Source organism: Pyrgilauda ruficollis, unplaced genomic scaffold (assembly GCF_017590135.1).
Source record: "Pyrgilauda ruficollis isolate IOZ18807 unplaced genomic scaffold, ASM1759013v1 scaffold6, whole genome shotgun sequence".
Classification (NCBI taxonomy): Eukaryota; Metazoa; Chordata; class Aves; order Passeriformes; family Passeridae; genus Pyrgilauda; species Pyrgilauda ruficollis.
In genome coordinates, this window is record NW_024527710.1 from 2,684,137 (window position 1) to 2,711,763 (window position 27,627).

The 27,627-nt window shown below is 38.4% G+C and overlaps 2 protein-coding genes and 1 non-coding gene across 4 annotated transcripts in view; 2 read left to right on the plus strand and 1 right to left on the minus strand.

Annotated features, from left to right (window-relative positions):
• The window catches only part of DNTTIP2 (deoxynucleotidyltransferase terminal interacting protein 2), an 8,473-nt gene extending 185 nt beyond the window's left edge, over window positions 1-8,288 (plus strand). Inside the window, exons 1-7 of one of the 2 annotated variants that reach the window (XM_041482985.1) lie at window positions 15-155; window positions 657-2,404; window positions 3,874-4,012; window positions 4,672-4,767; window positions 5,128-5,292; window positions 6,444-6,553; window positions 7,924-8,288. In XM_041482985.1, the coding sequence (XP_041338919.1) occupies window positions 696-2,404; window positions 3,874-4,012; window positions 4,672-4,767; window positions 5,128-5,292; window positions 6,444-6,553; window positions 7,924-8,017 (2,313 nt within the window). In that variant the 5' untranslated portion in view covers window positions 15-155; window positions 657-695 and the 3' untranslated portion in view covers window positions 8,018-8,288. Of the gene's footprint in view, window positions 1-14; window positions 156-656; window positions 2,405-3,873; window positions 4,013-4,671; window positions 4,768-5,127; window positions 5,293-6,443; window positions 6,554-7,923 lie in introns of those variants that run through there. The other variant, XM_041482986.1, reaches the window with a different exon arrangement.
• Window positions 8,289-11,240: 2,952 nt separating this feature from the next.
• On the minus strand, window positions 11,241-11,326 carry TRNAR-UCU. The gene is given in 2 exon segments: window positions 11,241-11,276; window positions 11,290-11,326. It is a non-coding gene; the product is annotated as a tRNA-Arg (tRNA).
• Window positions 11,327-19,560: 8,234 nt separating this feature from the next.
• BCAR3 (BCAR3 adaptor protein, NSP family member) overlaps window positions 19,561-27,627 on the plus strand; it is an 83,273-nt gene continuing 75,206 nt past the window's right edge. The window contains exon 1 of the mRNA XM_041483054.1: window positions 19,561-19,578. Within this exon, the coding sequence (XP_041338988.1) occupies window positions 19,576-19,578 (3 nt within the window). The 5' untranslated portion in view covers window positions 19,561-19,575. The remainder of the gene's footprint in view (window positions 19,579-27,627) is intronic.

A 27,627-nucleotide genomic window follows, 5' to 3' on the forward strand; every position in this document is an offset into this window, starting at 1 on the left:
CGGGCGGGGCAGGCTCCGCACGGAGCGCGGCCGCGGTGCGCGGCCCGGAGCCCGGAGCGGCGCGGTCCGTGCGGCCGTGCCTGTGCCGCAGCCGGCGCTGCGGGGCGGGAGCCGCCGCCGGAGGTCATTGGGCCATTTAGCGTTGGCAGCTAAAGGTAGGCTTCTTTTACTTAGCATGACAGATGTTTTAGCATTTCTCTGTCACTTAAAATAATACTTAGCAGATAATACCTGGTTTTGCGATTGCTGAGAGGTCAGTCTGTTCGTAAAACGTACAGACGTAAAACTGGTTTTGGACCCCATTTTGGGGCACATTTTGATAGTTGATAGTATTTAGTTGTTTATAGTTGAGGAAGACTTTGAATATTTATGAACGTTTTTTCTGGATTTGCTTCCCATGGCAACTTGACAGAACTTGTTTGAATTAGGAGATACTTGTTTATATTTCTTAAAGGATGTGTGTGTTTCTTCTCCTGCCCTGACCAAAATACAGTAGAGAGATAAGCAAGGTATGGTTTGTTAAGGCTTCTTCCACAGAGACGTGTGTTGTGAGTTTAAGTAATTTGTTTGAAAAGATTGTTAGTGTTTTTTGTAGCATTCTTTTTATGTAGTTATTTTATCTGTCAATACCATATTTTTTTTTACTCCTTTTCTAGGTGGAATCTGCTGAAATTAGTACTCCTGTGACTAGAAGGATGACTAGAAGAACTAAATCAGTTTGTAAGCCAGAGGTGATTCAGGAATGTCAGTTTGAAGAATTGGAACATGCAGAAATGAAATCAGATGTCAGTGATAGCTCAGAGATGCAGATCACTAGGAATGAAAACACAGCTGTTCCGTCAGCACAATCAGTTGCTGAGCCCCAAGTTGACGGTGATGTGTCAGAAGCAGAATCAAACTGCTCTTCTGTGTCTGGTCTCCAGACACCTTTGTTTGTAAGAGTAACACGGAGGCGACAGATTGTAATTCCTTATCAACCAGATTCTGCTGACAAAAAAAGACGTGACAATACAGCTTTTGTAAATAAGTTAAGTAGGATTCTGGATGAAGATGATGTCTCTGAAGCTGAGTCTTGTTCCTCTGCTGTTTCTGGTGTCCAGATGCTTAACGTTCCCACAAGTACGAGGAGCAGACAAAGTAAAAAGAAATTGCAGGCACACAGACTTCGTGAAGCCCAGAGTGAAGATACTTCTGATGCAGAATCACGTTGCCTAAGTTCTCTTGTGGAACCATATGTCACTCCAAAGCGAATTACTAGGAGCATGCAAATGAAGTCACAAGGAGAAAATACTAAGCAGACTGAGAAAAAAAAAATATTTGTTTCAGAAGATGAGAATTTAATTGAGGACACTATTAAATCTGATCCCATCATAATTCCTGATTCTGATCCCATCATAATTCCTGATTCTAGGCCTACTGCAGAACTTGTCAATGACATGGAAAATGTTTCCACCCTCATTGATGGTAATAAAGAACCCAGTTCACCTAAAGGCAAATGTGCTAGTGCAGCCTGGAGTGAAGACACAAAAGAAGAGCTTTTAAATGATGTGGCATGCAGTCTTACAGAAACAAAACAAAGTGACACTAAATCACCTGTGAAAAAAAACAAAAAAAATACACAGTCTGTTGAGATAGACCATTCAGAAGCAATATGTGGCCAAATACAAGAAGATCACAGTAAAATAATTGCAGGAAAGGGAAAATTAGAGCATGTGTCTGTTTCTTTGACTGACTGCATGAGTCCCAAACAATTTCTAGAATCCCAAGAAGTAACACCAGATGAAAGTAAAAAAATCACAGAATGTGAAAGAGAAGATGCTGAGGCAGATGCACAACAGCCTTTCTCATGTGACGATAAATTAAGGAAGAGTAAGCAAGCTAGTGCAGTGAGCAGCCCATCAATGGATATGGCTGTTGCACAGACAACTGAAAGCATTGGTAAGGGCAGGATGCTCAAAATTGATGGAGACAGCGGTGACAACCAAACAGAAGACTTTGAGGTGTCCCACAGCAGTGAAAAACCAAGCAGTGATAATAACTCTCTTGCATTGTTTCTGAGCAACAGTGAAAATGATGACTCTGAAAATAGTGATGTGGCAGACATGGATACAGCTGATGAGAATCTGTGTTACAAAAAGTCAGATGAGAAAACTCCTTCCCCCAAAAAATCTTTAAAAAGCGGTTCACTGCATGTTGAAGGTCTTTTTGTAATTGATACTGAGCCTGGCACGAGTTCCAGCCAAAACTATTATCTGGATGATGTAGACCAAGATAGTGATGCTAAAAGTAAGCATGAAGAAGGTGAAAAAGATAAAGAATCAGACTTGGAAGAGGATGAAGAGGAATTAATAGATGAAGATGAAAAAGATGAAGATGATGATCTGTTGAAAAATAAGGTTGATGTGTAAGTATCTTGCTAGGAATACCTAAAGAATCTGCATTTCATTTAAGAATATGTACATTAAGTGCGGAATAAATAAGGGACTAGTCTTATCATGTATGTCATGTTTCTGCAGAAAATGGTGTTGCACATATTATAAAATATGAATGTGGTTCATAAATTTAGGTTTCGGGATTTTTTTCAGTTTTGAATATAGTAGGAACAGAACTCTGAAATTTTTTTGGCATCTGGAGGTCTTGTATGTGTTCAGCTTAAAAAACAATGTGAAACTGGTCAGGCTGACTGAATTGGTTATTCAGGTCACAGTTTTGGTTTTTTTATTTTCCAGTTGGAATGTAGATAACGAAAGGTCCAGTAAATTCCTTACATGTTGCCTGATTAGATAATGCTTTTTAAACAATTGCATATAATTTTATGTGTCAGTTGTTGCTGTGCTGTGGATGATGACTCTTCAGGTGAAACCTAGGATGGAATCAGAATAATTTAGGTGGAATTCTTGTAGTCCAGGTGCTGCTAAAATCCCTTCTTATGTTTAAAGCATAACACTTGTTTAGGTTGGATAAATAAGTCTTAATCTAGTAAAAACTTTCAGGTAGACCAGAAGTCTTAGCTGAGAAAGCTTAGCCAAGCATTCAGTGTGAAGGCATTATACAAGATCAGCCACAGTTTGATAGAAAGTTGTTAAAGGGCTTGTATTAATAAGCATTCAAGCTATAGGAAATACCTGATGTACCTCTTTAGATATTACCATCTTTTCTGCATTGTAGTTTAGAGCTTTTAAATATTCTTGTCATCAAAACCAGCCATGTTACATTGTTTGTGGATACATTCCACAGTCTGCCTGAATGAAGCAGTGAAACAAATGTGAATATACTAACCTTGACATTTCACAGAACCATTGGGGCTCTGAGCCATTGACCATGACCCTGTGGATGCAGCCATCAAACCATTTCTTATCCAAGTTTAATGACTTTGTTCCTAGTATGGTTATGCAGACAAGGAATTAAATATTCCTACAATTAATTCTATTTTCTACATACTTCTTATTAAGAGTTACAGTATTTTTACTACCAATATGTTTGGGGTTTTTCTCTTTAGCTAGCAAGCTTGTCAGTGTATAGAAGATTGCTGATGAGTTCTGGCAAGGTTAAGCAAATTTAAGAATTCAGTTATACAGAATATAATAACATCAAAGGTGAGAGTCCAGCATTAGACTTAATGTGAAAAATTTGTGGAAGTGATTCCATAGGTGTTTTTTAATAAGTCTTATTTCATTTAATGGCATGAATTTCCCGCACCTGTTATTTCAAAATTACATAATCTAGATAACAAGACTTAAAATCATTGCAGAACTGAACCTAATCGGGAAGAATAAGAAAAATATTTTTTCTGTTCATCTTCCTCAGAGGACAGTAGAAGGTTTAGCTGCATGCATGTTACAGTGTTCTAATAATTAACTATTTCTCCTTTAGTTTACATCTTTCCAGTAGCATAGACCCTGGTTTGAATATCAAGAAGCTTGGAGGTTTATATATCAGTTTTGATGCAAAAAATCAGAAGCCTAGATCAAGTATAGTTGAACCACTGAAGGAGAAGAAGAAGAAGGACCAGGTAACATGTTTACAATTATTCAGTTATCTGTGACTATAGTAACACAAAGATGTTAATCTAAAGAGGTTGGTTTATTTGATTTTAAAGAAGTATCCTTTTCATGGTTCATTGAGAACTTACATTCTTTTTGACCAGAGTGTGGTTTTACATTTTGTTTTAATGGTGAAAGTTTAAATATACCTAACTTTTCAGAAACTGAAAAGCAGTGCAAATTCTAACATTATCTTGTAAAATAAAATAAATCTGGAGTTTTGCCTGATGATAAACAAGCTTAAGGTCTGCTGGCAAAATATTTAGTCCATAGCCAGAATGAATTTCAGTAAATAAAAGTCTATACCCTAGTGTGGACTTAGCAGGTTTTTTTCAAAAGCACCCTTTGAAGTAAAGGGTATGTGTTATTTTTTTGAGGCTTTTCTTTGGCTCATCCATGATAGCCCTCTTTATTCCAGAGGATTTGCTGTCTCACTTCCTCCAGGGCAGGTCAGCTGCTTTCTGTTGTTCTCCAGTGTTCTGTTTTGAAGATCCTTACTGCTCATGTATTGCATTAGAATGCTTGCTTAGATTCTGCGTGATACCTTCAGTAGGTTCTGTAAATACAGTTAAGCTGTAAAATTTGTATCAGTGAGGTGGCTCTCTAATGTTCAAAAAAATTCTTACAGCTCTTGCAGAAGAGTATAATAACTCCAGACTTTGAAAGAAAGGAAAGTGTCCCACCCTACAGGGAATCACTTCACCAGCTAAAGAAACAGCGCAGGGTAAGTGAAGAGCTGGTAATGCCTCAGATAATGAAACAAGCTGTGGTAGAAAGCTGCAGGCTGGGACTCTGTGCATATCAGGGCCTCATTGGAAATGGAGTGATGAACTGCAGTTTAGTGTCTTCTTTGAGCTGTCCTGTGAAAAGTCATCCTTTCAGTCACAAACATAGTGAAGTGAATGGTTATATGCTCAGTACAAATCTGTCACTGATGCAGTGCTGATAACCTTCTTTATAATAGTCATAAAATACCTGTTTTAGGGGTTACATTCTGAATGCTTTATCTGTCTTTTGTAGGGAGGAGTTCCCTTTTCTGTCCTGTCCTGAATGCAAATTCATTGTTCTTGGTATTGCATCCTAGGCAGAGCGAGAGAAAACAACAGGCGATGGCTGGTTTGGTATGAAAGCCCCAGAAATGACAAGTGAACTGAAAAATGATCTTAAAGTTTTGAAGATGAGAGCTTCGTTGGACCCGAAGCATTTCTATAAGAAGAATGACAGAGATGGTCTCCCCAAGTACTTCCAGGTAAGGAAGCAGCTGAAGGTGGCATTGTACTGCTGAAGTTTTGAACAGCTGTTTAAGGACACCTAATAATGCCTATTTTGTAGGTAGCTTCTATGTTAATTTAATTTCATATCTTAATTATTAAAGTGTTTTGATTACTTGGCTGGAGTTTGCAACTATTTAACTTTGTGTTACATATGTATATAGGCTGTTGATGTTTTTAGCTTTCGCTGATCTCATAAAAGTGAACAAATATCTTACTGAATCCATATTTTGAACCCTCAGAGGACTAGATTTTCACTGCTTCTTTGGAGTACTGGCCTTTGTAAACAAGTGTGCAGAAAATAATTGGCTTTTATTTTCTTACTAGGTAAGAGAGAGACAGCTACCTTTGTGATAAGCTGAAATTTTTGCTGCTTGTACCTCTCAGCTTTGAAATTGTTTGTATCAATAAAGAAATGACTGTGGAAGCTGTAGAAATAGGCCTCCAGAAACTTTGAATAGTTAGCAAGCTTGAGGAAATGTTTTCATTTCTCAAAGTATTACTACTTCACTCTGAAGTGTCGAGGGTGCTTTATGTTTTAAAATTAGAGAAACTTAGACTGAAGTGTTCCACATAATTAGACTCACAGAGGTTAATTTTCACTACATGAAACATGTACTGTGTGTATCTTTACTGCTGACCCAAACCATGAGAGCTGACAGACATGCTGGCTGGAAAAAATGTGATGTGTTTCAGGATGAAGCCCTTGTATTAGGGCTGTGTAGCCCTGATATAGCCCTGATGTAGCTGCTGTGTAGTCCTCTAGCAAAACACCAGGATGAGAGACCACCAGGTGGTGATAAAGGTTTCTTTTCCCTTATGTTTAAAATGTTTAGAAGTTAAGAACTTTAATGAATTAAAGTGTTGATACAGCAGTCCAGCATTGAAAACTGTACAGTCTTAAAGCTCAGGCCTTCCTCTCTGCACTATGCAAGGAGACCAAAAGGTCTCCTCTCTCAGTCTGCATGACTTACTTATTTTTGGTTTTTGCATTTTTATTAAGCAGCTGTCATTCTCACCTGCTCAGTAGGTGTCTTCACACTTGTTGCTGGGGATTAAAAAAAAAGTCAAAATGATCAACATCTTGCTGTTCATGTACAGTAAGAATGTTTTCATTTTTATTTCCTAGGTTGGAACTGTAGTTGATTCTCCCATAGACTTTTACCACAGTCGAATCCCTAAGAAGCAGAGGAAGAGAACAATTGTGGAGGAGCTGCTTGCAGATTCAGAATTCAGAAGGTATTTAAAAGTAGTTCTGTAATTCTAATATCCCATGTTAAAGAGGGGGTATTTTTAACTCTGTAGCCTTTTTTTGTTTTATTCAGCTTGCAGGGTGGTTTTTTATACTTCAAAGAAAAATTTTTAGTCTTTTAGCTTTTCCATAGTACTGGCATTTATAAGGTCTAAGAAACCTTTATCTAAGGGGATAATTAGACTGAGATAATGTATATTTCAGCTTCATTAAAGGGTTTTATCCAACTTCAGCCATCACTATTGGCAGCCACTCTTAAAGACTGATTATTTTTTCATGGCATAATTGACAGAAAAGAGCAGCCTATAATTCTGTGAATGCTGATATTATTTCATTTTATAAATACATTGGTCTGCCACCTGTCATGGGAATCAAAATTGTGCTAGAAGACTTACTTGAACATTATGATTGAATTAATTAATTAATGCATAGCTTACAGATTTTGGAGTCGATAATTTAGTTGGTCCATTTTGGTATTGGTTATTACATGATGTTAATATTCACTTCTGTTTTCACATAATGACATGTTTTGTTTGGAGTGGTGTATGATTTGGCATTACAGAGTTAATTTTGTCAGACTTGTAAATTTAACTATAATGTTGGGAAGGCAAGTAACTATATCTATTTCTTAAGTAATTTTCTGGTTTGACCTGATTTATTAGATATTTATTAGAAAGTAGTTTTAAAAATTGATGTATTTGAAATTTGATCAGTTAATTTATGTTGTGCCTAATTAAGGGCTTTAATCATTATACTTTGTCATTAGCAGATGCTTGTCAGATTTTGGTGTTTGGCATTTAAAGCCTCAGCACTTCTCAGTCTGCAGTGTCTGTGGTAATAATTGGTGCAGGTACACAAGAGGCTGTTGTAACAGAGGAGCTAGCAGCTCACATTCAGCAATTACCCTGCTCCTTGTTTAGTGTTCACCTCATCTCAGTTTTCTGTCTGCAGTAGAGTAAGGTTTATTATCCTCAGTGTGGTGAGAAGGCACTATAAAAGTGGGTGTAGTTTTTTCATGGTATTGTGGAAATGGTTGAGTCTTCCCCTTGTGAGCAGGTAACTGTTTCAGCCAACTGTCCAAAATGTGACTGCATATGCAATGAAGACCCCCCCCACCAACCAAAATTAATGACAAAATTCAATAGAATTTACTTCCAAAGCAAATTTATCTGCATTTATCATTGATCCACCTGCTGATTCCCCTTTACTTATACATAAGTATGTAAATTAAAGAAACTGATTCAGAAAAGATGAGAAAACTCATTTTGGCAAATAATGTGCATAGAGTACTGTCCATGTTATCTTTTCCTGAACTTTGATTTGCCATGCTTAAAAGTAAATTATCTATTTTGTTCAGATATAATAAAAAGAAGTATCAGGAGATCATGAGTGAAAAAGCAGCTTTTGCAGCAGGGAAGAGGAATCGGAAGAAGAAGAAATTTCACAATTAAGAATTGAAGAAAAATACCAAGCTGGAACAACTTGTTTGTTATAAAACTTTCTTACAGAATGCTTTGGTTGTGCTGTTTTGTTTGGTTTCTTTTAAGATTGCAGATCATGTGCAAATTGAGGTTTAGGGAAATTCTTGCCATGCGAATAAAGCTAGGAAGCTTTAGCAAATTATCAGGTATCTCAATTTAATTTAAATTTTAAAATTGCTATTTATTTTCATTAATATTTATGTAAAGAGATAATTATATGAAAGCATATTATTAAATCTGAGTAAAAAATTCAGCTTCACAAACTGTGGTCTTCTCAGGCTTCAGATTTCACATCAATTAATTAGTAAATTGAGTTTAAAGTTATATGTGTAATTCATCTTGGCACATATTGTGTGCTAGAATATATTTTTCCATGACTTGTCAGAGGTGCTGCTGGCCAAAACTGTAATGGAAGGTATTGAAAAATGGTTTGGTTGTGTAGGATTTATTTCAACGCTGACCATAATGGTGTAGAGAATATCCTGAAATTCAATGCCTACACATATACTTTTATATTTATGTGTGTATACATTATTTTATATATATATATATATATATATTATTTAGAAGAGACAAACTACATATTATTACATAAGTAATACTTATATGCCAGATTTTAACAATCATATTTTGCTTTTATTAATTTTTACAATTTAATCATTGTATAATGATATTTTCGGAAATTACTTAACATTGGCATCCATTATGTAGGGTGTGTTGTGCAGATTGTCTGTTAGCTGACCTGGAATAGCTCAAGGTGAACTAGAGTGAGTCTGGAAGGCCTCTGCTGCCATTGCACAGCCAGAGATGGCATTGCCTCAGTTCCCCTTCAGTGACAGTTCATGATCTTTTGTGATTGTGAGAACTGCTGCAGTGTTGGTTTTTAATGACCTGGTCATTATTGCTGTTACAATTAGTGTAACTTGGTTACTGCCCTGGGGTAGCAGAAAAGATGGATAATAGAAGAAATTAAACTGGCACTACATTGTCTTAGGTGGATTGGGTGATTAGGATGTAGAAGTCACTATCAGAGGACCAGTGGTTGATTGTTTCCTTACCAAGAACACTGAATCTTAAAGGTGGCAGATCTTAAGCAAGAAGTGCTTAAGTATGTTCTTGACTAATGTTTAACCATCAAGTTTTTCTCCTGAGAATTAGGGGTTTTTTAAGGATTAGTTATTTATGCTGAAATAAGCATTGTGGTATGTATTAACCACCCACTGATGCTTGAAAGAAATTTTCCTCAGATCATTTGGGGTGTTTTTTATCATTCCAATCATAATGTTGTCCATGTTTTACTACCAGAAACAGACAGGAATCTAGAGTCCTTAGAAAGTCTTGACGGCCTGGAGATGAATGGTGTCACAGTAAAGTGAATTCATTGGGAAATATTAAACAAGTACAAGTAGAACCACCTGTCCCCAGGTCTCAGTTAATATGCATAGGCTATTTTAATGCAATTATATCTATGCCAATATCTCAATTCGCATTAAATTATTAAAAATCCGATAAAAACTGTGGTGTCTTGTTCTCTGTTTGAGACATGGAAGCACCAAAAAAAAATTAATACTGAACACTGAGAAGAAAACAAGGCACCATAGTAGTTGTCATTCTGTGTTGCATCCCTGGGGTGTTCCAAGTGCAACTTTGGAAAAGCAGCATGCAAGTCTGAAAGACTTTGAGAGAAATGCAAGCTGTGGTGTTACACAGCAAGCAACAACTCCATGCCTTTTGCTCGGGCTGCTCAATAGCTACAGCAGTTACATCATGTGCAGCACAGCTAGGAAGGGATTTGGCTTGTGTTCTATACCCCTTCCTGTGATTCTTCTGATCCCTTCTGGTCTGTCCCACGCTGTGCCCAGCGGGCGGCCGTGTTGTGTGCAGGCGGGGAGAGCTGTGCTGTGCTCCCAGGGCTGCAGGGTGGCTCTGGCAGGCTGTGCTGGCCAGCTTGGCCTGAGCCGCGCCTCAGCCCGGCACATGAGGCTCCGAGCAGAGCCCCCGTCCTTAACCACCGCCTTATGTTAAAGCAGACAGATGGGCTCTGACACTGACCTAAAGGAGAAGGTGCTGGAGAGATTAAAACCCAAATGCACCATGTGAGTGCCTGTGGTTATTACATTACTCTGGAAACACATAAAAACGTTCATGAAGCTTTGCCTATCAATTATAAAGTAGTATTTTCTTTTAATGGCAGAAATATTTGTGCTAATTAGTAATTTTGCCTTTACTGACTGTTGTGGTTAATGTGCCTGATGGTGTGGTTCATTTTCAGATTTTCCGTTATTGCTTTTAAATATGCAGAATTACAGTTGGAAAGTCACACCTGCAGGATTAAAAATAATTTATCAAGAAAACCACACAAATCTAATAATTCAGGAATAATGAATCAGATTAATTTATTCCATTCTGAGCAAACTCAAGGTGCTTTGTTTATTGCAGCTCCTGTTTTCTTTTGCCACCTAATTTGATGGCTATAATTAAAATGGCTCTTCATCTTCTATCTGTCGGTAGGTCAGAAAATAGTGCGTTAATTCCGGTTTGTGCAGTTAGTGGGCGTGTTGCGGTATTTGAAAGTAACCAGACATGTTAATTTCAATCACGGTGACCCATCGTAACTGAAGTGCCTCCAGGAAAGACGAAGTCTTGGTTTTTCAAGTAAAATTACTTTCCGCAGACAGTCCTGGAAGCGCAGCGGCCCCACGGGGCTCCGGCGGAGCTCGGGCCACGGGAGCGGGAGCAGAGCGCTTCTCCCGCTGCCTGAGGGCGAAGGGCCGGGGGAGCGGGAGCAGAGCCCTTCTCCCGCTGCCTGAGGGCGAAGGGCCGGGGGAGCGGGAGCAGAGCCCTTCTCCCGCTGCCTGAGGGCGGCGAGGCCGGGAGGGGAAGGAGAGCAGAGCCCTTCTGCTGCTCCGCCTCCTCGCTGGCGGCGAGGAAGCTTCGTGTCACCGGGCCGAGAGGACACGGCAGGTTTGGTCGATGGCGGCTGTCGCCGCCCGCTTCCATCGTTCCCCAGACCGCCAGGCAGGGCGGGAGGCGGGCCCGGAGAATCTCGCTGACGAGAGAAGGGCCAGGCCGGCGTATCGGATACCTGCGGCGGTGAGGTAAGGGACAGGGGAGCGCGGGGGAAAGATTTCCGCCCAAAAGGCGCAGGGGGCGGGGGAAATTTATAAAAATAATAAGAGAAAAAGAGAAGACACGACTCCGCCGGGACTCGAACCCGGAACCTTTGAATCCCTTCAACCCTCTAGAAGTCCAATGCGCTATCCATTGCGCCACGGAGCCACCTGTTGGAATCTTCGTACACCATCTATAGAGCCTGCGCGCGCCGTCACGCGTTCGAATGCTTCGGCTCTTTTGTTTTTTCTTTTTCTTCAATTTTATTTTTTTTAAGCAGCATGAATAGAGTTAGTCGTACACAAGTAACGAGTCTCGCGCAAACGAGTCTCGCGGCAGCCCTGCGTGCTGCCTGAGCGCTGCCCCCAGCCCGGGTGGAGCCCACGGCTTCCAGTGCAGCACTCGCCACCGGGCTGCGTCCTCATTTCTGAGGGAAGACCGACTTCAGCAGTGATCACTATAAAATATTTGTCGCCATCCCACTCTGTCATCCTTATGCTCGAGGGATATAATTATAATCCACAATTGGCCTTGTATTGAGGAACTCTTCCTCCAGACGTCCATAAATGCTCAGTAGCACCTTCCAAAAGAGATTTTCCATAAAAGCTGTCATTCTAGCCTGAAACAAGTCCGAGATACTATTTTTTAAATAATGAATAGGCATAACAGAAACGCCAAGAGACAAGAGTATGAGGTATTCTTTCTTTAACCTTGCAAGGGGAGCCTGTTGGCCTGCTGCTGGGGAGGGGCGCCGGGCTGCCGGCACCGGCCCCTGGACGGCTCCGGGGCCTGTGCTGTAAAACTTCGAGACTCTCGTGCTATAAATTATTTATTATAATTTAAAAGTACAGGTATCCATGAGAGTGGAGAAAAACATGGAAATAAGCACGGCCTAAAATCTGAGGAACAAGGAAGTTAATCACAGCGATGTAAAATAAACTGACTTGGATCCACAATTGCCGAGGTATTGCAGCCAGGGCTGAGATAGCGAGTGTAATGAATAACCGAGGTGACTCAGGCAGTCCTGTGATTCCCAGGAAGCTGAGTGCTGTGCCTGTGGCCAGCAGTAAGCCAGAGCTCTTGAGCTGCCTGATGACTGAATAGCTCCTGCAATGCTGCCCAGAAAAGGAGGTTGCTGGAAGGGTTCAGCACTTACAGCAAGTACCAAACTGGGGGTACAACCCCCAAGCTAAGAGACTGTTGTTAAGCCAGAACATTTGTAAACAAACCAAGAATCACTAAGCTGTACAAGATTCAGAGCAGGTCTGGTAAAATTTACAAGCTCTGGGTCTTGCCACAGTTGTTCTGTTATGGACAGAACTCTTCATAGTGCTCCTGGTAAAGGAATGCAAATCTGGAAAATTTGACTCCTTAAAGCCCTGTATGATGGAAAAGAAACAGAAGTCTTGTTTTTAAGAACTGAGCTGATCTTCAGAATAAGCTTGTTTGTGCAATTCAAATAAACCTCTTGTAAGTAACTAAGAATCACTGGAAACATCTTGTAGTTTCTGGACACCTGGGCATGTTTGTTATGGGGTGCAGTGAGTCTTGGTGCACCACCGGTGGGATCTGGTAGTGTGGCACCTTTGGACAGCATGGCACTGAGCGGCTGCAGATGGTGAAGAACCATTCTTTTTTGTCACAAGACTGGTTCTGAGACTCTGGTATTTTTGTTGTGGATAGTTGGCTTATAAAGGTAGGTAAAGGCTGCTTCCATTCATGCGGGAGGACTGACTAGGGAAACGTTTGGAATTTTTCTAGATATGTTTCAAAATATTCAAGTCGTTTTGCTTTTTTATTCTGTAAAAGTAGTCCCGGTGCAAAGTCCACCTTTGCGTTTGGACAGCAGATGGAGCTACTGCATGAGAAACATGAGGGCAGCTCACGGGTCATGAACTTACGGAATGTGGTCCGAGGCAAAAACGACAGATCTGATTTACCTTTGCTGGCGTGCATACCCTGATCAGTCCTTTGGACTTTCCCTCTTCTGGGACTGTCTGAAGTCCACTTCTGTTGCAAGCTGGCTTTCATTTCAGCTCCTCTTCAACTTCATGTCCTTTATCAAGGAGCAGAAGTTACTTGGAACAGAGTTGTGCTGGGTTTAGTTACCGGCACTCAGAGAAATTTTGCTGAGCTCAATGACATGCCATTTTGCTAATTTTTAAAGGGAGGAGAAAGTGAGGTAGGAATACCTTGACACAAGACAGGAAATGAATCAATGGAGGCAAAAATTATTATCATAATCAATAGATTAAAATAAATGTAGACATTATTTATGAAGTTAAAGTGATCTTTGAGAGACTTTTCACAACATGGTTTTCAACATTAACTTCAGTTAATGTACTGTAGTGCTATGTACTGTATATCCAAGTACTTTTGGTAAGATTTGAGCTTTAAAATTAATTAAAATGGCAATTTCCAAATTTGTAGGGCTTCTACAGATGTTTGTTGGGAGTACCACCACCTTTCTCTAAGAATAAGTGTGATTAATACACTTTTTGAAAAAAGTCAGAGAAGACTGTCATGTACAGATTACCTAAATTGGACCCTTACACCATCTCTACGTTTCAGGGAGGATTATTACAACCCTGTTGCTCTAATGATTCATCTCTATAGTGCAGCAAGAGAAAGCACTCTTCAAACTGGCAGGAAAAAATGCTGGGATGCACAAGGTCTGAGGATAGTGGAAAGAACTCTTTTAGGGAGGGTTTCTTTTGGTAATTGACAATTTGATTCTTTTTTTTTTTAATTTATTTTCTTAATGTGAAGATAAATGCTCTGCATTGTAGATGCTTCTGCATCTCTGTCTTTTCCTCAGGGAAGGCTGTAATTGCCATGTGACTGTCGGCATATTGGAGAATTTGTTTGTCAGGCTGCCAGCAGGAAGCTGTTAAGAACCTCTTCCAATTCCCTTATTTATGGCTGTTGTTGGCCTAATGCATGTTCTGTCCTCTTGAATATGTTTGGGTAGACGGGAGAAATTCCCAGGAGCAATGCCTTTGAGAAGTTGGGGGCACATGATCAGTTATACCAAATCATCCCTACAGGGGGTTATAATGTTAATTCTGTGTAGTTCTATTAACAGATCAGGTGCTGCAAAGCCATTTACTTCAAGAGTGCTCCCTGATGGTGCCAAACCTGAGCAGTCATATGGCATCTCTCGGAGCACTGCAACAGGACTTTTGGAGAAGTCCCAGCTAGTGTCTCTGGCCAAAACTGGAGTACATCTGATTTACAGAGAAATGGGAGTCTATTTCAAGACAATTTCAATGTTTTCAGTGTTTTCTGTTGTTATTTTGATCTGGTTTTTTTCATGTTGGCAGAATTCCCAAATTCTAACCCTGGGTTTGTCTTGGCCCTGAAGCATGGCAAGGCAAGCCATTCACGTTTTCTTGTAGGGTGATATCCAGCTGCAGGATTTTAGCTCCATAATACTTCTATGGAACTGACAACTATGCAATCAGTATCCGTAGCCTTTTAACTGTTAGAGCACATCTTCACGTTTCTCACTCCTATTCTTTTCCTCCAATGTGAAGGTGGCGTGACTGAGCACCAGACCCTGCACAGGCACAGTTGTGCAGAGAAGGTGCTCAGCAGCTCTTGGTTAACACACAATGAACAAGGAAGATCATCAAGCACCTCTGCTACAAAGGTGCTTGATGGTGCTACAAAAGAGAAATCACCTGTGGGGATTCTCTGTCTCCTTTGAGCAAAAAGATGTCACTAGAAGGACATCACTGCTGCCTTAGGCCTCTTGTACCCCTGCATTCTATCTGCCAAAAGGGAAACAAATCTTTTCCAATTTCACAAATTACAGAAAGATCGGAGTGACTTCTTGTGAAAATGAGCATTCTCTTGTACACAGGTAGAAATCTGAAATTATTTTTATAGTAAGATAAGACCTCAGGGGCTTTTTTCTGATATAATTGCTACTAGAGTATAGATCAGGGATGCGCAGGAGCTAAGGAGCTAACTGAGAAAAAGGAGATGTGTCAGGAGGTCAGCAGGCTTTGTACCATCAGGAAAAAAGGAGAGATCAACAGAAATGAGATGGAGAGCATTGTTACTTTTGGCAGTAGAAGAGAAGGCTCCTTCTCTGCCTGCAGAAGTGCAACCACAGAACAAATGTGGTGCCCTGGGAAAAGATGAGGATGAGCAAGGGCCATTGGGGGAGGCATCAGAGCCAGCTGAACCTGAGCCAAACATCAACAAGAAAAGACAGCTGATAGGCACTGGAGATTCCCATCTCTAGGGACTGGAAACATTCATCTGCTACATTGATGTGATGTTTCGGGATGTTTGCTGAGTGCCAGGATCCAGGATACTGCAGAGAGACTTTCAAGGCTTGTCTGGTCGTTAGAGTTTTGCTCCTTTCTGAGTCTGCATGGGCATCAAGGACATATCAGGAGGGACAGTGAAGCTGTGGGGCTGAGGGTGAAGGTTACAAGGGCCCAAGTCCTTTCAGTAAACCAGAAGAGGCTGGGATAGGAAAGAAGACATCCTGAGGAAGGGTTATTGTAATCTAAAGAGAAGTGATGATGCAGGGTCAGTGAAGAGGTGTCCTTAAGATAGGGGAGGATCTCACTCTTCCTCTGTGAAAACAGCAGAACTGAGGGCCTATACTAAGTGCCAGTACATAAATGCTCACAGTATGGGAAAAAGCAGAAGGAATTTGAAGTTTGTGCACAGTTGGAAAACTAAGATGTCATGAGAAATAGAATAGCAGTTACTTGAAATCTCTACTTTAGGTATTACTTTCTTAGTAATTGCTAACCTTTTAAAATTCAATTTTATGGTATCAAATAGTTTTATAAAAGAAGATTGATTGCAGAATTCCAGTTGTAGGTAGACTGACTCATGGTTAAATGACTTGGTCAAATATGTCTGCCAGTCCACAGCACAGCCAGCTCAGCTCTGACTTAACTACCTGGAGTTCTACTACAATCTTCTTTTTCTTATTTTCCATCCATAAAATTGTATAATGAGTGTGACTATGTAATGCAGTTAGACTACTATTTTCAGAACTGTCAATCTGCCAAATTTATTGCTAGTTGCAATAGACTATGCTCATTATTTGACCCAGATTTACCATCATACTGGCCAAGTTAAAGTCTGGCTAATTTGTATTACAGCTGGAAGACTTAATTTACCATGTGTTGAAGATAATAGATGTATGAAAGGAAAGTGAAAACAGGAAAGTTAGTTCATACACCAAGTATATTAAAATTTGTTCTTGAGAATCTTTGACTACGTGAATAGGCAGCTGCATCTTATACTGGTATGCTCTAATATTAGTTTGATCAGTGCTTCAAGACTGACAAATGTAAAAAAAAAATGTTTTGTGTCTGTAAGCACAGTAAATTTGTTTTGGAAGTCATTTAGATATTGTGTAAGTGAATGCCATGTTGCAATCTTGCACTAAGGCCAAAAGCAGAACACTGAGCTCAGACTCTGCACTTTGGTAATCTATCGGCACAACTTTTCCCTTCTTTTAACTGCCATAGTGGAAGCACACTGAACTAGCAAGTGATTTTTGTAGCTAATCCTAGAATAGTCTTTGCTCCATATTCTCCTTCCAATTTTTGTCTCATAAAACCAGTCATGGAAGTTAATGCAACTTATCACCCAGCAGAAGTTACAGTATGAAGAAACAAAAAGCTGCACATCAAAGAGTCTTCTGTGCAGACAGAGCAGACAAAAGGCTTCTTTGTGATGAATGTGCAGCGTTAGCTCTGCCACTCTAAATCAGCAGTGAATTTTCTTCAATTCTAGCATTGAAGTAAAAGAATGTCCTTTGTTCTTGTAGGGGGTTTACTTTCATTTCCAAATTGCTGGCAGGCAGTAAGCATCGACTTAACACACAAAATTAATTTCCTTTGTTCAGAATTGTGATATACTTTTATAGAGGTGTATCTTGGTTTATACAAATTAGTAATAGGTACCAGTTATTCCTGCAGTGAAGTGAAACAAGCAGCTTCCACAGTCAGTGATGCCTGGAAGTCATAGGAATCACTGCTAACAAGACCCCTTATTTTTTGCCACACCCTCCACAGACATAATGTTATTGTTGTTTGTTGTTGTTATTGCAATATATTACTGTAGTTAATTTTGTAAATACCTGAGTATTTACAATCACTAGGGTTTGGAATATAGGCAAATGGTATGAAAGAGCCAAAAGAAATATCATCACAGCTCCCATCCAAAATTACAGAGATTAGGGTAGACATTTACACCCAGATGCAGAGTCAGGGACATTTCAATCAGGTTTCAATACAAGTGGCCTTTTTTCTATAAACTTGCTGCAAAATGATCACTTGCTTTTGTTAGTACTGTGATGACAAGATATTCCTTTGTGTTTCTAAAAAGGGGAATATGGCTTCTTAATTTACCTTCAAGGACTAATTGTATTTGCAGGTAGTTCAGAAGGGAAATAGGCCCTTTTTGTATTTAGTATTAATTGTTATGTAATTGGTATTTGGTACATAGAGGCCTTGTGCTTTTTGACTGAAAGATTTGCATCAAGTTTGACAGCAAAGCAGTTATCTACTAAAGATAGTTGTGTGTTTTATGTTACCAATAAGAATGAGAAAGAGTGAAATAGCATTTGGTGAAAGTGTGAGAAATTGTATCTCTAGGCAGGCTGGACAAGTAACTTTAACACTGGGTTAAAATGGAATGATGGAGTATGGTAGAGAAGTTACTTTAGAATCCTAAGAAAATCTGAGAGTGTAAGTGAGAAAAAAGAAAGGGCAAAGGCGAAACTAAAGACCTGGCTTATGGAGAATGAGAGTAGTGGTGATGGTGCTAATAAAACTTTGTTAAGGGGTTGGCTTTGGGTAGAGATTGTTTTTCAGGGTCTTCACTTCTGCAGTGTAGAATGGGTTTAGAGTGAGTGTGCAGCTAAAACACGATAGAACATGATTAAATCAGTTCCCCAGGTGTATTAATTTCTTTCTTCATAAAATCAAAAATTCAGCTTTTTTTTGCTGTCTCTGTGTTGGTAAATCTTTTGTGACATACATCTGACATGGGAATTTACAAGTACAAGCCATATACAGTTTAACTTTAATATACTTAAATAAATGGCAGAATCATTGGTTTTCAGCTCATGAATTTTAACACTTCTGATGTGATAAGTCTCTTCCTTTGTGTTATATCTAAAAGCAAATTAGTGACCTGTTGATTTGCATCATTAGATACGGGTTTGTTAAGGTCCCTGTAAAGAAGACAGACTGTAAAGTATTGCTTAAAATACCATTTGTTGTGGCTAACACTGTAAAGAAAAAGGATAGTATAGGTAGTTTTATTTCCTTCCAGATGCTGAGTTGTGTAGTATTGAACAGGTCCCAAATCAGAACTCAGCACACTGGGCAGATCATGTCCAGGAAAAGGGCATGTGACATTTTGGTTTTTTGAGCTCTTACAGGATTTTCTTAAGACAATTCTATTTCTCATGTCTGCTGTCAAACAGAAAGTCAATTCCCTTAAGGGCTGTTTGTTGCACTTTTAGAAGAAGACAAGGACACACAGTGTAATGAGCAGTATGGAGTGAGAGACACCTGTGGGTCCCTCTCCTCCAGGGTCTGCATCAGCACAGCGCCGGCCTGCGCCTCCTATGGCCACCACTGATCCCTCATCCAGGCAGCAGCAGTACTCTGGGAGGGAACAGCCCTTGGAGAGAGAGCTGCACAGTGATGCAGTTACAGTCTAGGTTTTGAGAGCACCAGTGTTTTCAGGGCAGATATACAGCCTGGGTGGGTGGGGAGTGATCCTAACTGGAACTTTTAAGTGACTTCCATATCATCATCATCATCATCATCATCACAATTAATGCTAATACTACTACTAATAATATATTATAAAATATAGTGTGATGCCTGGAATAGATACGTTTACCTCTCCCTATTAGTTTGTTGAACTGTGGACTGATGGAGGGTGGTTTTGAGCTTGTGCATAATTTTACATTGACATGAATGAATTAATTTTGTTGGGGGCAGGGGGGTGGTGATGTCTGGATTTTCTCTTTCTTCCAGTTTATAAATAAACTCTTTTATAATATTTTTCTAATAATAAATATTTTTAAAGAAGTAGTCTGCAAAACTGTCAGCTGAAAGTAGGAACTTCTGTATTTCATAATGGCTCACTGGCAAATAGATGGCACATTTTTCACCTAGTAGAAAAGTAAAAATAATAATTAAAATTAAAGTGTGAAAAAGTTTACTCAACACAGTATTAAACTTCTCCTTGATTTAGGGGGAAAAACATCCAACTGCTCAGTTATCGTCCCTGTGATTCATCAGCTGCTGTCTCCTGGGCAGGTCTGATTGCTGATTGGGCATGGAACTTCTCAAGGTGTGTCTTTGTCAAGAAGCTTTTGCATTTTAAGAGCACACAGTAGACCATGATAGCCTCCTGCTATGGTAAGAACTGTTGTATGTCTATTTATTAACCTGTACAGTCTTACTATTTGAAACAGTGCTTGGTGGTTAGTAACAAATGATTAAGTGTGTTAGCAGATGTTTCCAAATCAACTTTTTGTAGGTTTAAAACCTGGAAAGATTTTAATTTTGGACCTTAATTGTGACAGCTATTGCTCAGTATGCTAGTAGTGATTTTTAAATTCTGAATTGAAGTAACTGTGAATATATAATAGTGAGGAGTATTGTCAAATCCAAAGAGAATTAGGTTAAAATATTTTTTGTAATATTGTAATATTTTGAGAGAGAAACATTTATAATATTTGAGGTGGTTTATATTTTTTTTATAAAAACTGTTTGTGTCAATTATTTTCAAGTTAAGTAATACAAGGAAACTTTCTTCTCATGTTGCATTATCTTCAGGGCAATTTTATTTTTTCAGAGTTATGAATTGGCTTTATTTTTTTCTAATTTTTTTGTGAATTTATCAATCTAAATTATTTGGAAGATAAAATTAATCTGATTTTCACATATCTTTTCAGTTGACTTTGAAAAAATAAGGGAGAATCCTGAGGGAAAATACAGGGATATATTAGAAACATTTTTACTTTGTAATTGATAGGTTTATGACAGCTTAATTATCAAATAAAAAGATGCAATCACAGGGATTGAAAAAATTTGAAACGTGCTACATAGACAAGTTTGCATGTAAATGTCTGTGATCTATTTCTTCTGGAGGATGGCAGAAAAGGCTGGGGACAACAGCAGCTGTAATACCCAGCAGTGTAATGTCTGCTCTCCTCCTTCACAGCAGCACTGCTCAGAGCTCAGTGCACATGACTGTACTTGTTTCAGCTCTTGGAAAAATGTTGCAGTCATGGCACAAGCACCAACTTCTTTGTGAGGGATCATACCTAGTAAAAGGAGAGTTTCATTTTAATATTACCTAAGTAAAAAAAATAATTTTAGGATATAATACATAACTGAAAACAAAGAACCTTTAAGGATATATTATTTAAAGTGATATTTAAGAAGTAACTCTTTCACCAAACTGTCAAAACCACAAGGGTTTTGTAGATATTCAGACAGAAGTTCCTTGCTATTGAATTATATGGATTGGGTTCTAGTGCCTTGGCATATTTCTTGGTTTTAAAAGGTTTTGTGCTTTAGAATAGAAGGATTCTTTGTTTATGTACTTGAGGAGTGTCTTCACAGTTAGTAAAGTTAAAGTGTATTTTTTCTCGGAATTTTAACTCTGTGCACCAGTCAACACAAGAGGTGCCAAAATGCTGGTAAATTAGTGTTATTTACATAATATACTTTTTCTAAACATGGTTGTTTTGATCTCTCCCCGCCTTTTCTTGTTTGCATATTCACCTCTGTGATACTGTAATATCAGAATACCTTTCTTTCTAGGTGTTCTTATAATGACACCAAACATATTCTTCTCACCAGCAGCTGGCATCATCAAAGAAAGATTTTTCAGTATGCAAATAAACTTAGCTAAACCAGCAATTTATGTAATTTATGTCACGTTCTTGTCTTGCTTGTGCTGGCTTTAGTTCTATGTGCAGGGGTCAGAGACTGGTTTCTATTTCTATGTGCCATGCTGTCAGCAAAGGAGGAAATGATGAAAGCATTTCAAAGAACTTTGAAATGCTTTCATCATTTATGAGCAAGACCCTCATGGTGCAATTAATTTAACCATTGCCTTATTTGGGTGATATTTTTGTCTGTGCTGAAGCTTTAAGGATCCATGTGTGTCCTACAAGCCAAGCTCATTCCTCAGTCTTTCAGGCAGTGTGCTGCAACACAAGAACCAAAGTGCAAGTACTATAGATAAAGGCAGGTGTGCTTCATGAGGTTAGAAATTTGATTTCAAGAAATGAGATGTCATGATGCTTGGATGGCAAAAATATAAGATACTCTGAATTACATACTTTTATGTGGGTTTTGCTTTCAAAAGATGAAGCATCATACCTTAGAGTCCCACTGCTGAATTACCACACTGTATTTCTAGAGTTGGGTGTAGTTCATCAACCAGCTAGAGAAAGATACATGTATCTAGCTGCTAAAGAATACTCTCAGACAGTATTTGTCTAATTGGAGTCCAGGAGAATCACTCAGCAGTTCACAATCATTGTAACAGTGGATCACATTAGTGTCTGCTGTGTGCATGTCCATTCAGTCAGGTGTTTGTAAAAGATCAAATACTTATTTGTGTCTTCCCCTTTGGCCACATGCAGTAATAAACTGAGTTCAAACAGCAAACTGCTATATCTAAACTTCTTGAAAACAGCATTAATTTCATGCCCATAACTTTTTCTATGTGTCCCAGCAGCTGAGTGCAATCACCAGTGCCAGCGTTTGGACACTCACAGATCTGATTTGTTGCACTGAAGTTCCACATCTCAGTGCATTATTGGTTCCTGCAGTAAATGGCACTTACAAACTGTGCAAGGATTGTGTAATCCTTTGCAACGGATTATATGATTTGAATTATAATTAGATGCCAGGCTAAGTACTCTTTTTGTCACATAAAAGGGTTTCTGAAAAAAAGGAAAATTAGTCAGTGTTGGAGTCTTTTCTGTATATTTTTAATGAAAGCCTGTCACTTTATTTGATGGATTTATTCAGATTAGTGCTGCTTTCTTAACTGTGTCTAATCTCATTTGATTTAAGCATCATGGAATAATAAAAAAATCAATGTAGCATAGGTTTGTTTTGAAATCAAGCAGGGGGCTAGCAAATCAGTAAACACCAGTTCATCATGTTTAATTAGCTAACAGGAATTAAGTAAACCATTAAACAGGATCTTAACAAACAAACTGGATGTAGACTTATTAATTGATAGTGAAACTCTGGTATGAAAACTGAAAACTTTAAATCCAACTGTTTTCCTTTACACAGAAATTACAAAACAGTTTGTGTAATTTTAGTAGCTCCTTCAATAATGTGAAGCATTTCTTTTAGTCCCCTTCCACCAACCTATGAAGTTGAAAAGATTAATATTTGTCTCAATCTTTGGATCATTTGCAGAATTAAAAGAACATAAACAACTCAAAAATTCCTTTACATATCAATATATCAAATGCAAATATGTGAACTGTGCAGTGTTAGAGCAGTGACCTCCAACCAGACTCTAAGTCAAGAATTTCTGTTTCCAAGGCTTCTCATTCTTGCTGAGTATTTTCCTGGCATAATGTATGGATCTTTTGTGATGTGTCGTTTGCTGGAGAATGAATGGAGGCCCTCTGGCTCATTTATCCTACTGTCTCACTTGGGATTTGAATTATTTTGCTAGAAAAGAATGTCTAGTGCTCTCACTTTCAACTCTAATCCCCTCATCATTAAGCTTGCTGTAGCAGTTCCCTGCTGCATAACTATTTTCTCAGCTATAAAGCCTAATGATGGTTTTGAAGAGTAACTAAGATTTACAGGATATTGTATGCTTGTGCTTCTGAAGCTCTCCATCATGAACATATTATATCTTAGAAAGAGAAAAAATACCTCTATTTTGAGTAACTTTATTTCACTTCCTCCATACAATTTTTTTCAGTTTGGTTTGTCTCTTATTGTACTGTCCTTGTCTCAAACAGTTGAAATTAGGGCCAGCTGATACCTTGTCATAACACTGACATAAAAGCTGTAGTAGACTGAAAAGCACTGTGGATTGTTTTGGTTGGGTTTATTGGGGCATGGGGAGTTTTTTGTTTAGTTTGGTTTAAAAAAAAAAAAAACCTACTTTGTCTGCAGGCAGATACCATTTAAGAAGAAAAATATTATTATTAAATATGTCTGTCTTGATATCCAAGTTAAGGAAATTATTACTTACTATAAGATAATTTGGGATTTTTTTCATTACAATTCTCCAATATTAGTGCTTTTTTCTTACCCTACATCACAATTTCTCAGAATATTAACCATTTTTTTCAAATTGCATACCTCTGCTGTTAATTTTCCCTTAAAACTTGCCAAAATAAAGCTATTAAGAAAAAATGCCTTGAGGACAGCATCACTTTACAGGAATTCAGTCAGAAGACAACACACTGACTGATGCAATTCAACTATGGAATTTTTTTTTATTAATCGAGAGAAAAATTACGTACTTAGAAAATAGAAACCTATTATCTAGGCAACTCTTGATCTACTTCTAGAGCTATTAACATGTTTACAGACTCTTCCCTAGTGAAACTGCACTATTGCTCATGTAACAGTAAGGGGAAAAAAAACAAACAAGGAAAATTTTAGTCATTCTCACGTGTCAGCTTTTTTCTCTAATCATGTTTTACTGCAGGCTTTCAGCTATTTATTTTGGTCTGTGTTAGATTCCTGTTCTCCATTCTCTTTACTGTCCCTACTTACTTCAACTTAAAATTTTCTTGATGTCTTTTCATCTGACTGGTTTTAGCCACTGCTTTTCTTCCTCTTTACTGCACCTCGTGTTTATCTGTCTGTGTCTTGCTTATTAATACCGAGTTTTCCCTACTTTTTTAAAAATTAGAAGGATTCTCTAGAAGTGGAATCCATGAAACTGTAAGAGGAAAAGTGAAAAATTAAAGGACAAGATAACTTGAGGAGCAGGATAAAATAGAATTGTTCAGTTTTACCAAGAGAGAGAACAACTTAAAAAAAACTGCAATAAAATTTTAAAATATCAGAATTAGCAAAAGTGGTCTAGGAAATGAATCATATTACTTTGCTCACGCAGTTTGGGGACCATCAATAAGTGCAGTGCTCTTGACAGTTGTTCCACTGTTTTCTGTGTGCAAGTTCTGTACACCCACCCATGCCCAGTCATGTCATTAGAACTGAGAGCAGAACATTTCCACATAATGTTAAGTATCATATGGAAATATTCCTTTATATTGTAGCTTACTTGAGAGACTGTCACATAGTTCTCTCAACTGCACACTTTAGTACAATGACTACTGTGTTACAGATTGGTGCACTTCATCAAATTTCTAGATTTATCAGTGTGACTTTTAAAATTAACATAGGTACATATGCTGATAAACTGCAGGTTTTACAGTACTGTGCTGTTGGTCTTGAAACTTGCTTGCCCTCCTGTTCCAGCAGAGATCAGACTCTCTTGCTGCAGCAAGCCTAATGCAAGCTTGATTGGAAAGCCTGCTATTGAGCAAGCCCTCCAGGACAGGAGATGAGCTGGTTCTGGTTTAGTTCCATTTTGTGGAATGCTACTGCTGATGTGCAAGTCTGTGTTATTTTTGCATGCAGATTTAGTTCTGTGTTGTAAACACTAAGAATATCTTTGAAATAGCTGGGGTATTAAATAAAGGGAAATACATCAAGGAAGAGCTGCTGTTACTAGTGAAGAGAGTTGTAACTAAGCCATCTTTGTCTTTTGCTCTTCTAATGTGAATACATAAAGCTTCAGGCAGAGGAAACATCTAATAAGTTAAACTCTAATTCTTAAAAGCACTGAAGCTCTCCTTTCAGGTTGCACATGATACACTATAAAATTTGTGATGAGTTTATCTGCTAATTACAGGATTACAGCCAACACAACCAAAGGCAAAGTAATACTACAGGTAGGAGCCCAGTGCTCCAGCTGCAATGCATTAGGATTTTAACTCAAACTAAGATACACCTGTGTCACTGACCAGGTGTTCAGATATTGCTGCAAATTAAGGGCTTGGCTGAAGCAATCAGCTTTGCTCTGAACCTCAGCTGAGATCCTCTAAGTTACACTTGAGAACCAAAGTTCTGCTGGAAGGTGTCCTATACTGCAGCAGTATGGATCATCCTGTCTCTGCACTCGTGCTGCTCTTGGAGCAGATTGTTACAGAATATGGTGAGGCAAGGCTGGAGAGCTTCTGAGGAAGAGGGTCAGTGCACAGCACAGTGTCAGGAGGAGCTTGTTGTGAGGAGTTCTGCAGAACTGAAGTCAGCAGGTAAGGAAAGCTCAGTGGTGATGACTGAGAAATCAGTAGAATCCAGCCCCCATTTAAGGATGCTTCATGGCTTGAATGCAGTAACACTGCATCGCAGAGTAGGAGGGAAACAGGAAGGGACAGGAAAGAAATCCTTTGTGCTATCTGCAGAAAACCAATAACACTGGTATGTAGACAGATTTGGTAAGGAATTAGGCTTGCTACCACAAAATTAATCAAAAATACTCAGAACAAATTTGAATTGGCAGTGCAAGTTTAGACTGGCTCAGCATTTTGTTTTATCTACCTGTGGTGCTTTTTCTCTGTCTCTAGTACTCCTGGCACTGCCTATACCATATCTTCAAAGGGAAAGGAAGTAGCTTGTTCTTTATGAGACTTGCTCTGCATTTAAAAAAGCATGACTAGTAGCATTTTTGCATGTAAGCTGAGATGATTCAAAGAAATTCCTGACTTGCTACTAGTGTTTTCTCCAACTGGAACCCAAGTATTTTAACATTTAAACTTGTTAGCTGTTTGGGTCCAAAGGTGTGCTACAAACCAAGTTATTGCTTTTTGCATATACAATCACATATAAGTAAAGGATGTGTCTGATTCTTACAGACAGATTGATTACTAAGTTAATGAGGTTATGACCATCTTTTCCTTTATGGCTGAGCTCTCCATAAAGCAGCTTCCCATGTATTACAATTTTTAGCCCAAATTTTAGTGATACTCAGCCATTTTTTTATTCCTAGTTGTCTCAGTGCAACTTATGTTGTATTGTGAATTCTAGCCCTAGCTGCCATGTATACAAGGACATTCCACTTAGAAAACAGAGAAAACATCAATCTGAAATTAAAATTTATATTAAAAACTTAATTTTTTCCAGCTTTTCCCCCAATACCTTACAGAATCATTCTCGTTGAATACAAAAGTTTATTTTAATAAACCTGTTTATTTGATCTTAATTATTTTAAAGGTCTTTTCCAACCAAATGATTCTATGGTTTCTATTTCTAAGATGATATTCTATATAATCTTCAGGAAATACACTACTTTTCTTTTCCTTTTTAATTATGGATTTATTAAAAAGAAACAAATCAGCAAGTAATTTTACTTTCTGAGGGTGTTGAATTTAAAACTAATTTTTTTTCATTTCGAAGTTGGTTTTTTTTATTGTTTATCATGCAGCTTTTTGAATCTGGAGGTAGCAAATAGCATGTTATGTTCTGCTTCTAATCCCTAAACAGTTCTTATCACTTCTTTGAGAAATAAAAGTCAACAAAAATGAGTGCATAAATAGACAGGAAAATGGACCAGGCATGATTTTGTGGCTTGGAGTACCATACTGATGAGGAGGAGTGAGAAGAAAAGAGAGGAAGGAGAAGACAAATCCTGTTGCTAACTACACAGTTCAGGAGTTTAGAGCAGCCAAGCAGGAAGAACGTATATATACACAAGAGCAAAGGCAGCTTGCAGAGTAAAAAGGCTCAGGACTACTAAACTCTTGCAGAAAAGGAGAAACCAAACTGAGATAAACTAAACTCTTTGTTCTAATCAATTTCAATGCAAAATCAGCTTGGCTTGCTCAAGCCACATTTGCCAGTGTCTTAGGCCAGGAAGATTGATTTAGCAGTGGGGTATGTGAGAAGTGCCACCATACTCCTTCCTTTTGTTACACTGCAAAAACTGCCACGTGGGTGCAGAATGAAGCACAACGTGAGAGCACATTTGTCTGTTGGTCATGATTTAGCAAACACACCTGTGGTTTTTTGAGGTTTTTTTTTTTGTTATTTCTGCTGCCAGTTTGATTCTTATCACAAATCAGTTTTGGTAGATTAGACAACACTCAAATCCTAGAGTTAATTAGTCATGTGAAGATCTCAGCCTTAAAAAAAAAAAAATAAACTGTGTTATTTGTAGAACACAAATTTGTAGAATTTCTTGAAAGACAGACCTAAGTTAACCATAAAATTTCAAACAGCAGAAGGCAAATAAAAAGAATATTAAAAAAAAAAAATTGTGGATTTTTTTCAGAGGTTCTGTGTTTCTGAGCAGCCTTATTAAAAAAATAAGGCTGTCTTACTCTTTCCTTCCTATTCTGTAGAGCAGAAGAGGAGAGTATTAAATGATAAAACATTTCAGAAACCCATTGCAGT